At 39.4% G+C, this 15,918-nt stretch overlaps 1 protein-coding gene across 1 annotated transcript in view; it reads right to left on the bottom strand.

Moving 5' to 3' along the window:
• Nucleotides 1–15,918, bottom strand: part of lekr1 (leucine, glutamate and lysine rich 1) — an 89,227-nt gene that overhangs the window by 34,903 nt on the left and 38,406 nt on the right. The window contains exon 6 of the mRNA XM_023299524.3: nt 5,534–5,615. Coding sequence (XP_023155292.2) covers nt 5,534–5,615 — 82 coding nt within the window. The remainder of the gene's footprint in view (nt 1–5,533; nt 5,616–15,918) is intronic.

A 15,918-nucleotide genomic window follows, 5' to 3' on the forward strand; every position in this document is an offset into this window, starting at 1 on the left:
AACAGGAAAAAAAGTCTGTTTCTGTGTGTGTGTCACAGGCACATCTTATGGGAAACAGGGTCCTTGGATACGCTCTAAGATCAATAGATGTATTACTGCCAATAGTTACGAAGGCACAAAGACACACACGGAGCCGTCAGCATGCATCAGCCTTATGAAAACAAGCTGTATCACATCAATCACATCAATGCTTTGCTTTCTCTCTTGACCTTCACTCATTCCACCATCCACTCTTTCATCTCTCCTCCCTTGCTCAGCGCATCCATCCTATCTTTCATCTATCCTTCGCTTCCCTCTAATCCATCCTTTCAACCGGTCCTGCGTATGTCTGTGCTGGAGGATCCATGTGTTCATTCACCAATGAAAGGATGAGCTCAGTGACTCCTGCCAATCAGAAAGCAGCAGGAAGTGTCACACCTTTCACATACATATCATCCAGATGTTACAGGAGGAGGTTTGCAGAGCTCACAGTGATTCACTGACAAATGCTGTCAAAGTTCCCTTGGATGTGTCCAGTGGCCAGCAGTATCAGTTGTAAGTCAGAAAATAAGAGGCGATCGTGAGCTTAACATCAGACAAGACTATTCACATGCTACAGAACCTATGTACAAATGCTGTGAATGCAGGAAGTTTCAGGGACACATAGATGATCTGACAACAAGCTGAAAGATCCTGAAGAGTGTGTAAGTGCATGCGTGTGCTAACAGTCGCGAGAAAACAAACAAGCTGCCCTTGAGTGTCCCTCTGGCATGCTGATCAGATTGCACGCTCGGATCAGAAGAATTCCAGAGCCGCACACTGTCCTTAGACCGCCCCTGAAATATGTGTGTATATGCATGTTTCCAGAGCAACAGGCTGGCGCCACAGAAACACAACAGGTGCGGAGCGTTGATGCCTGATGGAGGTGGGGGGGGTCAAAGGTTGAGAGGTTGTCATGGCAACGCCTCTCGCACACAAACAAACTTTTTTTGTTCTTGGATCTCAAGAGCGAATCAAAGGAAGCTGATATGATGCATAGTGAAGCTGAAAGGATACAGAGCACACAGACACACACGGAGCGGCTGTGGAGGAGGGTGTTCAAACAGGCAACCAATCAGCATCAACTGGACAGTGAAAGGAGGGTTAGCCGATCAACTCGGACATCCCATCTGGACCTCAGTCTAGACCTCGCCTGACTGTCTGCCACGCACAGGACAGACAGACAAGTCATTGGCTTGTGTTTATTGTGTTTGGCAACTTGGTACAGGGAGTGTACTTACACACAAATTTGGGTTTACATATTTGAGAATTAAACAAAATGTTTTATATAGAATGGATATACACTACATAACATGATGCAATGTTACAGATTAAATTATGCAACACAGTATACAATTTAACCTTTATACATCAGTGATGGTAAGTTAATACTCACAGGGCACATTATTCTACTTGAAGAACATTTGACTAGTTACACAGATTTCCTTTTAATTGAGTGACATTATTTTATATAGATGCACGTGTTATACATAACTGGTTTACTGTCCTCTGTCAGCTCATGGTGGTCCATAAACTTAACTTAATTAAGATTAACATTAAGATTATCATCAATTTGTCTGACACTCTTTAATTAATTAGATTTAATTAGATATTTACTTAGTGTTGTACTTCATGATTTTCTTCCTCCATAAACACCTCACTTCATTTCCTGTTAAAGTTTTTTTTTTGTGTTTTTTACTCGTCAGATACTTAATGTTACGTAGTACAACTGCTCTATTCCTCTTGAGACAAGCTCATTAAGACAAACAAAGTTCATTAGGTTTTAAAAACAAGCAACATGGCTTTGCTTGAAATTACATTTCAACAGATTGCGCTTTCAAATAAGCAGTACGTGCGTAAACTATTAGATTGGATTTTCTTTTCAGAGTGCAACAACAAAAAAAATGTATTAAAAATGACCAATATTTAATACTGAGCACAGTGTTGTGTAGCAATTTTAACAGCAGAGTAGATAGATGTGACCCCTTGTTTTCTCACACACACACACACACACACACACACACACACACACACACACACACACACACACACACACACACACACACACACACACACACACACACACACACACACATATATGTATATATACACAAACACACACACACACCAGACAGACTCCTTATCATGCAATAAAGACTCAGACTTGAGCACACCCGTCTCCTCCTCCACACACAACTCATCGTGCAACATGGCCTTAAGGCTGAATCATGTGTCCATAGGTCTGGGTGGGTCACGTGAGACTGCAACATCCCTCCGTCTTCCCCGTCTCAGCTATGATCCCTGTGCTGGATTGATGTGCATGTTCCACACACACGTATGTGCAAAGTCAAACTTGTGTTTGATAAATGTGCTCAGCGGTATGAACAATTTGTACGGGAAGTAAAAAGGCAGGGGATCCATTTTTCTAATAGTAACTTCTCTTGCACAAAGTCCAGATGTTTAATCACTTACACAAGAAAGCCAGAAGAAAGAGGAAGAACAAAGAGAGTGAATGAAAAAGACCAGCCTGATATCAAAAGCTGCCTTAATGTGAAGAATAAAGTGAAAGAATTAGAAGATCAGAAAGGGGCATGGGGGCATTAACAACTCACTGTAGAAGGAGGGAAATTTGAGGATTGAATATGTTTTAGTTGATGTTTGCCAGGTCAATTAGTCTCACTGTCAGAATAAACAAGATAAATAAAGATGACATAGTAAAGCCATTTTTAATGTCTTAATTTACTGTATACTGTGTATTCATTAGTGTCTCACCACAGCACTGTATTATTCTTTAAAATGCACAAAATATCTGCATCGGTTTCACAAAAACTGTTTTGCGCTAACATACCTGTATCATATCATGATATAGGTTTATGTATAACAAATACTCTGAAACCAATGAAAAGCTAAAATTTAAAATTATAATCATTTAAAATGTTTCTTGGCCCCACTAACTTGAATGTATATTTAGTTTCTGTGTAAACAAGGCATCCGTGTAGCTAACCAGTGAGGCAGAAACCTATACGGCTTTCTACAGAATCATACACACACGCTACAAATATGTTATGAGTTATATATGTGCACATATAAGTCGACTCCATCACACCTCCTGCATGAGATAATCATTCCTGTAACTGAAAGCAGCAGCACTCTGTAGTGGATAAGATAAATAGAGAGAGAAAACCAGAGCAAAACCAGTAATTTCAGGGAAAAAAAAGCTTTTGGCAAAGACAACTGGAAGAGAGAAAGACAGAGTGATTGGTGGGTTAGAGAGGAAGAAGGAGGAACCATTAGTGAATAAATGAGTCCTTCATCTGAAGTCTGTCATGTCAAGTAGATCTTTCATGCTTTGATTGTCGGATAAAAGTAACATTTAACATTTACTCCCTTTGTGTGTAGGGGTATGTTTGCGTTTTTGTGTACCCTTGTGTGTGTGTCCACTTCTGAAGTGGTTGATTTTTCAAATGTTATGAATGTTGTCACCAAAACAACATTAAAAGCATTCTCTGTTGCTAAAAAATAACACTATAACTCAGAACGGGGGAATATGGGCAAACATTTGAAAACATTGTCACTGTACAGCGCAAACTGTTGTCAGGATCAGACCAAATATGGAATAATTTATCCGTGAGGAATTCTTGAAGAGTTAAAAACAGTTTAATGGGCGGCAAAATCTGACTTACAGTGGCCAGTTCAAACAGTCTTGTGCTTGTGAAAACAGTTGATAGTGAGTAAATATACAACACACTGCAGGGTAAATACTTAGGTCTATGAAAAATAGGCTGGCTTTAGGTTTATGTTTCTAAACTAAAACATTTTGTGTTGTGGGTTCACATTTTTCTCAGTTTTGTCTTACTTGCACACCTATCTGTACCCTGAAATGCCTGATGGAATCATTCTTCTGTTTCATGTCCTCTATTAACATTCTTCACACACAAGAGATTGGGGGAAAAATTATACACATTTATGCTTTATTGTTGTTATATAAATTAAGATAATTATGAGGCTTCCATCATCTCAACTAATCGAGCATACTCTTTTTAGTTTGAACTTCAAAAGATACACGCTTGATTTGTCTGACTCAACTGCTACAGCCATATAAAAGTTTCAGATAATCACAAATTTATGAATAGGAAAAATGATTACAGTAAATCAAAAATGTGTCATTGCATATATGGTTACCTGACATTTTTTAAGACAGACTTTTGTGACAAATAGTGAACCTTTCTGTCAATAAACTATCCAGGTTTTTAAACATGGAGTGAGAAAGCATCGACACAGGGGATTTTTAGGTAAAACAAGTAGATTGTTAATTAATTTTATGTATAATTCTGCCTAAAACTCACTATGTGACATAGAGTAAACATCATTACGAAACTGTGGCCGTGCAAACAGCTCTGTGAACTGCAGTGCTTTGAGCTAATGGCTAATATTAGCATGCTCGCATGTTTAGGAGGTATAATGTTTACAATGTGCAGCGTCTAACTTTAGTTTTCCAGCATGCTAGCATTTGCTGATCTGCTGGCACCAAACATAAAGTACACTTGAGGCTGGTTGGAATGTTTTGCTGGTGTTTGGTTGTATATCAAAGTATTGGACAGACTGAAATTTGTACCTGATGACGGTGCTGATGAGAAGTTAAGAGACCATCAAAGTCATTAATCCTGAAGGGAACATGAGAGCATGTGCCAAGTTTCAAACCAATCTATCAAACAGCTGCAACAACATTTCACTAAAGCCATAAATATCAACCTCATGGTGGCAAGAAAAAGGAAAGGCATCACTGGATACATCCTCTTGGGGCCTATGAATGTTTGTGCAAAGTTTAATAGCTAACCATTCAATAACTGACTAACTTAAATTTAAATGACAACTGCAGTGGCTTAGACATATGAGAACTTAGCAGTCTGTAAAAACCTCTGATTTATGTGATTTATTGAATCTGTTGCTGTATTTGTAGAATAGCTGTAGGGGTAGATTTCAATTTATCTGTGTGTGCGTGTGTGTGTATTTGTGTCTACAAGTCCAGGTATTTAGTAGAAGGAAAAGGGAAAAAACTCAAAGCATTTGCAAAATCTTTGAACTGATGGAGCTTCATCATCAGCATATTTTCAAAAGCCACAGGGGCATATTTATTCTGAAGTCCTAAACCCCTGACTAGACATTTGTGTGAGTGTATACAAGTCAGATCCTCTGTTGTTGGAGCTTAGCAGGCCTGGTATGTGGAACGTGAGCATTTCCTGGTTTGGGCGGCGTCAGTGGGGCTGTACAGACGGTTTTGATTGGTTGAGGGAAATTATACATAGAGCAAAAATTTGCAGTGGCCTGTTCTTCACCCAGCATATTCCAAATACCACAATCCACCTGCGTCCTCATCTGTACATGTGTTTTCATATGTGTGTGTGTGTGTGTGTGTGTGTGTGTGTGTGTGTGTGTGTGTGTGTGTGTGTGTGTGTGTGTGTGTGTGTGCGTGTGTGTCTTTGCGCATGTTTTACCACATACTGTAGACACTTACATCAGCTGCTCAGTTAGGTGCCTTTTCTCCTCTCTCCTTTTCTGAAGCTCCACACTGGAATGTCGCAGCTCCTCACCCAGTGCTATTCACACACAAACACACACATAGATTTGAGTTTACTTGACACCGTGAGGATGTGGTGAAGGTTGACAAAAGCTAGCCTGCATACTGGTGCAATCCAATGCTCACTCACTCAAAGCCAGGCTTGTCACCAGAGGCTGTTACACTGTGTGATTTACAGAAATAGAGACAAAAAAGAGAAAAGAGGCAGTCAGGTATAGTAGGTAGAGTGTTCTACCACATTTCTTCACACATGAGGCTGGACATTAAATGAAACTACCTACACAAGTAAAAAGACTGGTAAGGAGAAACAGAACAAGAGGTGGAGGAACAGTAAAGAAAGATTTTATGGAGTAACAGAGTAAGAAAAGGTCTAAAAGAAAAGCACAAGATAATTGAGATACAAGGAAGCAGTGGAAAGAGAGTTGCTGAACTGTGTTGAGAAGAAGGGAGTTTGTGCTCAGGGGGGAAACCATGAAACAGTATACCACAGTCTGGCAGTGCATGCTGCTGTGTGCCTGATACAAAGTAGCTGCTGTATTGCTACTGTTTCTTTGCTACACTGTCCATTGCCAGCTGGACAGTTAGGATACAATGTGTACTGTTGCAGCAGAACCTTCAAGATAGTCCATATCTTTGACATCTCCCTTCATGCTTCCCTGCCTTATCCATCTAATTCAGATTTTTCTACTCTTATTTTCCATTTTCTGCTAACATGGCATGTCAATTGGCATGACATTGTCAGCAATGGTCCATAGCTTAGGTGCCAATTGCTCTTTTCAAAACATACTGTTGGAAAGGACCTGTTTGCTTATCAATAATGCTTCATCTCACCTTCAAATGCTTCGTCTCATCTATTCTACCAGCCACCCTTGGTATTTCATCCATAGGTTCCTGTAAACTATTAGCAACCTTACTAAAAATGATCTTTTACATAAGACTGCATGCTGACTGGTCCTGCAGTTTTCCCTCGATCAGGAAGCCCTGCCACGTTCCCTTTCTATCAATCCCTTGTGGCCTGTTCACGTAAGACTGTCTTCTGTCAGCTCATTGTGTACATTTGCAAAGGTTTCTCTGGCAATCATTAACAAACTTTTTGCTCACACCTAGGTGAAGTGCAATTCTTTTCAACTGCATCAATACAGGTCTTTAACTCATTCAGTTTCTTTCAATTATGCACAATAGTAGACAGTGATTAGACATAATTACAAAAACAGCAATACATTAACAATAATTACCAAGAAAGACTGAAATTATCAGGGTGGCAACGTGATGCAGTGGTTAGCACTGTTGCCTTACAGCTTCGTCTTTTATGTATGGAGTTTTTTTCTGTGTGAATGCACTGGAATTGCCAGGTGCTTGAACCCACAGTCCAAACACATGCATGGAAGGTAACTGACTCTAAATTGGCCATAGCATGAATGGTGTCTGTTTCTTAGTTTGTTAGCCCAGGAATGAACTGGGTGTAAACTGATTCTCACTCAATATCAGCTGAGCTCCAGATCACCTGATTTATATCTACAGGAATGGGAGGGTATAGCTAATGCTTGTGAACTAAGTATCTAAAAAACAATATTATTAAAAATAACACAGCTACATGGTTCCTGGCAAGAATTTGAATAAAGAGTGAGTGAGTGTGCTGTCTGTTATATATATGGCTAATTTGATCATGCGTAAATCTAAACCTGCTGTGATCCTGCAAAGGCAGTGTCATTTTAATCTGCAAAGTCTAATTTACATAATAGGTGTAAACACTAGTTAAAAAACAGGCCTGAAGGAAATGCTTAAGTGCAATATTTAGACCTTATGTCACACCAGCAACTTGCCAGATTGTTGCACTGGACTTGCTAAAGCTCCAGGCAGGAGTGGATATCACGCAAGAGAAAAGCCCCGAAGTTCCAAGTCTGAAGAGTGAATAACCTGAAACATGCTACTATTTTCTGGAAAACAGCTTGTGCACATAGCTGACATAAGCAGAAGTATTTGCATACTGGCAGTGGTCTTCAAGCACACATACGCACGCACACATGCAATCGTGATTTGCATATTCAGCATCCACATTCATTACATTCATTACCATAACCTTCACCCACATAATCACTAGCTTCATCCGCAGTCCTTTTCATTGATAGCTGTAAGGGTAAAAGAAGGATTCCTATAATGTCTTGCATGCCAAAGAGTAGGTTATAAAAATGTAAGCATGGTCACAAAAATCACATCATCATCCACATTATCAATATTGCTGCCAACATGCAGTACAAGAGATGTTTCTATAATATATACATATCAATTCCTATACTGTATACTGAACTGATTTGGTTGCTAAAGAAAGATTACCCTTAGTGGAACGATTATGTGGGAGGATGAGGTATAGAATTTATGCTAATTCTGGTTCATCTCCTTAAGTCCGATTAGTGTTTCTGATTAAAAGCTTCAAAATGGCGCAGTGCCAGAGAGACGGAACTATAAGTATTACACCTCGGCTATGTCAGCAGTATCGTGAAAGCAGTACGTCATCAATGTTAGTGTCGGTGTCTATACTGATATACAGCTGCAGTCTATACGGACTGCAGCTGTTCAGCCACAGTACTGCTGTGCACTTGAAGCATTTTGACACCACTCACAGACTAAATACTAAGCCAATGTTGTTATGCATAAAAAATTTGAAATATAAGTGTGTCTTGGGTTGCAGCTCTTCATGTGAAGAGGATGAGAAGAACTGACTTTGTGTGGTTGGTGCTGAAACTATATTGTTTAAAATGGAAGTGTATCCACTTCAGAAAAATGATGCTAGAGCTTTTTATGTACATATTGCAAATGATGGCAGTGTCACATTTCACAAAATAGCTACGTTTGAAAATGCTAGATAAAACTGTCATTATTACAAGACACTGGTATGCTCATGCATGAGACGCTATTATGGTATTTAACTTGATTGATGAAGTGCTAATATTAATGCAAGAGGAAAATATCTTATGTTGCCACTGGCAGCTGTGTTGCCATCCAGATACACAGAGTCCTGGAAACTATTTTTGTCAGTTGTATTTATATAAATATACCATATGTACTACTAATCTCTGTTCACAGTCATCTACTATACCATGTCTATGATCTTATGTTTGTATGTCATGTACAACTATTAAATATATTATTGAATTTCTCTGATTTAACTTTTTGGTGGTTGCTATAACTGAAAATAGTAAACAAGTCAGGACTGCATAGGCATATGTGTTTGCATAAGCCAGCCCATTCAATGTGTCTGTATAGCTTCTATATACAGTGGCTCATTTGGAATTTACATACACCAAAATCGTGAACACAAGTCAGAAGCACAACAGCACCACTGAAAAAAAGAGGAAAAACGGCAGGACGTATTAAACATACTGGTCTGTTGGTATGAAAGAGAATTCCTGCTTTATACATTTTATTTCTGTAATATTTGCAATAGATTGTGTATGGGTTCAGATCAATGCCAAAATTAGCACTAACAGCACAGCCATTAGGATAAGCACTAAGCATGTAGCCTGGCTGCTGTTTATTAAAACCAAAAGGCTGTCAGAAAACCCACCAGACAAAAGCTCTGTGTGGGTGTCTGGCTAGTTGTTTGCATGGCCGGCGGGGTAGCTGTGTGGGCACTGGAGTGTGTTGAAGAAGTGTGATGTGTTTCTATTTGTGTGCGTGTGTGCACATTTGTGTGTCTACTGTATATTGAGAAAGCTGTCTGTGAGGGTCCTTCAGAGGGGTGCAGTAGGGCACAGTGGCTGTGGCCCTGGAGAGCTCTCAAACTGATCCAGCAATGTCAGCCTGACATTCTCTTCATCCAAGTCTTTGTTTTCCTCGCTCTCCCTCATTGGTTTTCTCTCTTCCATTCTTCCCCTCGCTGTCTCCCCTCTCAGCCTTTCTTTATTCATCTTCCTCTCTTTCTATTGCTCTGTTTTCCCACTTCTCTCGTAGCCTCTCTCTTGACTTTCTCATCTTGCCTCTCTCTCCCTCTCTCTCCTCTTCTCTATCAGCAGGAAGAGGGGAGTGTAGGAGGTCCTTCTCAAACCGGCAATACACCGATAATTGCTTTCTGGTCACTGTGACATGACAAGGTCTGCCAGGGTAAAGCAGCACACACTCCGACAGACACACACAGAAAACACAAGAATGCGTGTACAAAGAACCACTTGCACAAAAACACACAAGTGCCAAAAAACACACACACAGAAGCACTTACAACTACACACTATAACAGTCATGTCCAAACAGCAGTAGTTGTGTAAATACTTGATGGAGCAGAAAGGCTTTGCAATGAAAGCAAACCAACCTGTCTGACTCTCCCTGCAGCACTTCCATTATGTGTCTCAGTGCTAACAAACAAAAACGCACACGGTGTAACAAGCTTGCTGTAAAAATTACAGCAACTTACTGACAGCTGGCCACCAACTTACTATAACAGTTTTACAGTATTGTCACTGACTTGGTTGTTTGCTGTGCTGTAGTCACAGAAAGTTTTTATTTATTGTTCATTATATTACAATGCAGAGCTGATATGACTACCATACCAGTAATAAATACAAACTCTGCTTATTATTAACAGTTGTCATGATAATTTTACTACATGTTTCTCCCTTATTGTAAATATGTCAAACTCAAACATCAGGAAGGACCGGGGAAGAGCATAACGAACATTTCAGACATTTGGACCAAAACAATCGACCTAATTAGCCAGATATCCATGCATTATTGTTGTAAAAATAACTGGAAAGACAAAAGTTGAACTTGTGGTTGAATTGAACAGTTTGAAGATAAATTTATAGATTGTAGGCATCTGAGCAAATTCAAAAATCTCCAATAACTAGAAGGGCACTCGGAGAGAACACACCTCTGCCAAGGCCAGTAGTCCATTCTTCTATGCTACACACTAGATCTGCTCCAAACTCCCATCTTGGCTCATGATGTTCCTCTCCACCAAGCTTCAGGAAATTTAGCCAGGTAGTTGTTGCAAAATCTTACTGATAAACAAACAAACACACCAGTCAGTACTGAAAACATGATTTTAACTACCACAGTTTGAGGCTAGCTAACACCAATGGTTGCAAGATGGTGGATCAAAAAACTCCATACTGACTCCCATTCCAAAAACGACATTTTTTCTTGAGCGATATTAAGTAAATTCAATATGTCTTCAACATTATATTCGCTCACTGAAATTCAGAGCCTGGTGTTTTAATGGTCATTTTGGAACTTACTGCCTCATTATTAAGTTTGAAGGCTAATAGAAGGCCTGTATCTCTGCTGTGTGGCCATTGATTAAAAGCTGTGATTGACAGTTGACTTGCTTGCTGCTCTCCTGGGCTCCAGGACTCAAACAAAATGTGACTTTTAGAGCCTCTACATAAAGAATAAAGAGTGATTTTTCCCGAAACGTGCCATTGAAATGAGTTTGTGGTTAAGGAGTTACACTAAGAAGACTGTAATAAAAAGGCTCTCAAGCAAAATCAGATTAAGTTCCATGTCTGTACTTGAATGCGATAGCCGCCCTTTGCACAATGTAGCCAAAGAAGCTAATGTTAGCCCATGTGTAATGGTGAAAGTTCATGTTTTCAGCCTTTGCTCACTTCGGTCTAGGTTCGGGGGGCATGATTTCAGACTTTAAAAGGATGGTGGTAAGCCTGAACCGCAACTCTGGGCTTCAAACAACTTCTAATGTAAAACAGTGGGTGATCTCAGTCCTTGTAATGTCCATCTTTACATACAAGGAATCATATTGAATCATGCTATAAATAATTTTTGGCAACAAGTTAGGAAGTTAACCACAGCTAATATGAGCCCTCTGCAGTCAAAGAAAAACTAATGACAACATACGTCAAAATATGTGGTAGTAAGCAAACCCATATTGAAGGGTACAATGTTGGTGTTACACAACTGTGGGCAATATCAAAGGTGATTTACTGTACATTTAGCTAGCTGTGTCTCAGCTAATGTGGCTAACTCAAACACGAGAGAGGCTTCCTCCTGCCTCAGCTGCTGCCATGAGCAAAGAGAGACATTATTAAAGAAAATATCCACACACTGCTATAGTCAGTCTAAACCAATTAGACATTATAAGATATATGGATAAAGGTGTTAAAAATGCAAATAAGAAATTGAGATATTCCAGGAAATGTAAAAATTAAATGTTATATAGTCTCTCTTACATAATCTCTTTCACATAATCACAATGATACACAAACACACCTCCTTGTATAGTAGGATTTACATTACATGAGGTAGTGTAATCTAGTATACAGAGTCAACATATCTAAGTAACAGTAATCTACATTACCACACCAACATAAAAGGTCCAGTACATCACAGCTACCTTCACAGTTACCTATTAGCAAACACACGCAGCTGCACCCTGGAATGTTTATGAGAGTCTGCATTACTATAATATCACATTCTCAAGCCTTTGGGTACCACAGCCATTTTTGGGTGTCTGCCTAGTTTATTATGTGCAGTAAAAGTATACCAACTTCTAAACCACAGCAGCTTCATGGAAAAAAAAGTCAGGGATGTGCTGCATAGCAGAGACCTGAAGGAGTGTCACTCAGCTTCGAGACTATTTTTACTTCACTAAAATACTCAAGAATTTACTATTTGTTCAACCACAAACTCACATTTACAAAGAAAGTTATCTTGAACACCAGATTTCATAAAGAGATGGCTTAGCAGTAGTAACTTAGTACAATACTTTAGCTTTATTTTTCACTGACAGCAGTGTATGTCGGGGAGTATTTTTTTTCCTAAAGCAATCCATAAATCTTCCAATGATTTACATGTTCTAACACATACTTTTCTTGCCTATCTCTCTCTAATAACAAGCTTGAAATAATAATGCTACTGGGCTAAGAGACAAACAGCCAGTTAGATGCATAAGCAGTGCGAGGCAGAGGGGTGACTTCATGTTTTTGTATTTCTGCTGTCACTATCAACACACACATATATAAATTTGGCTCCCAGGGAAATAGATACTATATAGGCTTTGGATGGCCCAGGGTGTTGGCAGATGGCTGCGGTTCATGCATCGGTCACACACACACACACACACACACACACACACACACACACACACACACACACACACACACACACACACACACACACACACACACACACACACACACACACACACACACACATACACACACACATTCATACAAACTTAGTCACTGCATTTCTGCTTCATCTGACTGTCAACGTTTTTTCCTCTTTTCCGCAATGTTGAATGAAAATTCCTACACTCTGGAACCTCTGCCTGCATCACCTTTACATCAACTTGTTCAAGTTGTCTGCTGACATTTGCACAAATTGATCTGGGATGAATGATGTCTTCATCTTTCTCTAATCCCATCACTTGTCTCTGTCTCGTTCTCTGTAAAATTCCACACATCTTGAGGTTTCTCTCTAGTCTCCTCCCTCTTCTTCTCCATCTAACCATAAACCACACTCCTCTGTTCACACAGTAGACAACCTCCTTCAGTTTCTCTCTGCCCTTTTTTCCCTCTCCTTCTCCATTCTTCTGTTGTTTGACGCTAACCACAGAACGCTGACAGACAGGTAGCACAGTTTCAACGCCAACTGACGCCCATATCAGTTTGGAGTCATATGCAGGTGACGGGCTTCAGTTTGTGCTTTAGTTTTGAAATTACAGTAATTTCTTTCCAATGCTATAATCAAGTCAAGTCACCGTTATTTATATAGCTCATTTAAAATCACAGAAGTTGAGCCAAAGTGCTGTCCAATGGAGAAAATAGATTGAGGCAGGGCTGAAAACAAGTCAATGATTAAACAGTCAGGTGAAGCAAAATAGGGTTAAGCAATATAGCAGAAAAAAACGATCACACTCAAATATTATATTTCACACATAATATAAATTATTGATCATTTTTGATTAATTGCGATTTAACCAACTTACTTTGAATGTGAACACTTTATTTATCAAGGCAGACAGGTGATCATTTTGATGTTAACACAATGCACAAAATTTACACACATTCTGGATTTTTCTTGCTGGATAAAACAGCAAGAAAAATCAAGTTTGGGTCAAATTGATTTAACATCAATAAGACGGAATAAACAAACAAACTTCAGAAGCCTGAATAAGTGTTACAAAATATGTGCGATGGAAAAGTGATTTGGAAATGGTTTCTCCGGTGTTGAGGTTATGATTTGGAGTGGCTGCCTAGGATCGAGTGTCACAGGGAGCGTGGGAGTGGGTCACTTAGGTAAAGGTGGGGGTGGTGGTTTCTGACTAAGAAGCCAGTCCCTCTCAGCCACAGCCTCCACCATTAGAGATCTGCAGGTGTGGTGATGAGAGACCCTGGCAGCAGTAAACTAGTGTACCTCAGGAGACCTGCACCGAAGCCAACAGGGAGAGTGAAGCGGCTGCATTATTGAGGGATATGATAGGCTGTAGGGACGGAGCTCATGTGCACACTTTGCATTTTCTTTATGTACTTTCATGGTGATTTGCATTTAACGCATTTAAGCGAAACTACTGAACATTCAATTCAACAATTTTCTTCCTGCTATTGATAAAGTTTCCATTTCAGATACATGTCCCTATCATTTAGTCATCCAGGCCTAATGGAAAAAACCAGCTGTATAATTAAAAGGTTGTCAGACACTGCCAAGCTCAAGCTTCTTATTTGTGAGAATTTGCTGCTTTTCTTTGTCTAATGTGATTGCATATTTAATATGTTTGAGAATTAGGCCCACAGTGGAACAAAACAGACACGATATGTTCACCTTGAACATATAATGCACATTTTTAAAAATACTTTCTGATATGTTACAGACCACGTGATTTATCTACTGTGAAAAAAATCTGGAATTATTCAATAATGATTTTTAATTGCAGCTCTGGAATGGTGAATGAAGATTATGAAAACACTTTTTTGTGAGTTCTGTTTGAAGCCCTACAAGTTCTGTACATTTCTGCATAGCTTTGTTTCCAATAGGTACCATGTCATTTGTATGTTTTCCTGTCTGGCCTGATGTCTATTCCATTTTGTCTTGCTATGTGTCTTCCCTTTCTTACTAACGGAACACCCAGTATAGTTGTATGGTTGTACATCACAATAACCTGGGTTGAATTTTTTTGACAACATATGGGAAAAAAGACTTAACATTACACTTTAACTAGTTTACTGCAGTTTCAGTTCAGCAGCTGTTGGACTTTGAACTGATCTGACACACTTTTGCAAACCAATAGGCTTAAATTAGGCAAGATGATTTGTTACATTATACTATTTTTTATTTTATCAAACTACAAGATTTTCTTACTGCAAAATTGAAAAAAGTAGATTTTACATTATCAAAACTACATTTACAAGCTATTGCTTTTTTGATATGAAAAAGAACAATGTCTAGAACACAGCATCCAAGAAAATAAAGTATCATGATTGCCTTAAAGTAGGTTTCCGAATGTCAAGAAAAGTTTAAGAGAAGTTACTGTGTAGGTTTTTGTGGCCATATGTGCTATGTATGTACTGTATGTACTGTGTGTACTGTGTGTGTGTGCACACATTCCTCACTGTGTATTGCATTGTATCCGTTCGTGCAGCAGCTGTCTTTTATGATCACGTCACTAAACAAACACATACTCACACGGCATCAATACAAACAGTATAATACTTTAACTTCCTCTTCCTCTATCAAACTCCCACCGACCCCCTCTTTTACTCTCCGCCATACACACACACATGCAGACGTACAAACACAGACGCACATACACATACACAGTGGCAGCTGTTTGGAACGTGCAGCAGAGAGAAAAAGACCCACCCACGAGGTGAGCCGGAGGTTAGCTCTCCTTCAGGCATTTACTGTCAACGACGAACACACACGCACATCGACACACACACACACACACACACACACACACACAGCCTGCAGTCTCATTTCTTTTGCTTGTATATCTTTACAATCTATACTAGGAATTTCATCATGTCCATATATCCATGAACACACAGACACATCATTCCTCCTTAGATTCTATTTAAAGGTTAGTAGTGAAGAGAGCTAAGGGAGTGTATATTAACTGTAAACACACACATTGTGGTCCATCCATTATGGGTGCTGCCCTCCGAACTAAAAGAGTCCACACCACAGTTAAACTAATATTTATTCCAGCTAAGAGATTATTTGCTCAACTCTCTCTGCCTCTTTTCTTTCATGTCAGCGCTCTGTATGAAAATACATTCTCTGCTTGGCTGTAAATCACCCTCATAGATCTACACCTCCGATTCTCTCTCTCGCTCTATTAATATTTGAAGCTTGAATTGTGTGCGGTAATG

Source organism: Amphiprion ocellaris, chromosome 7, assembly GCF_022539595.1.
Source record: "Amphiprion ocellaris isolate individual 3 ecotype Okinawa chromosome 7, ASM2253959v1, whole genome shotgun sequence".
NCBI classification, from domain to species: Eukaryota; Metazoa; Chordata; class Actinopteri; family Pomacentridae; genus Amphiprion; species Amphiprion ocellaris.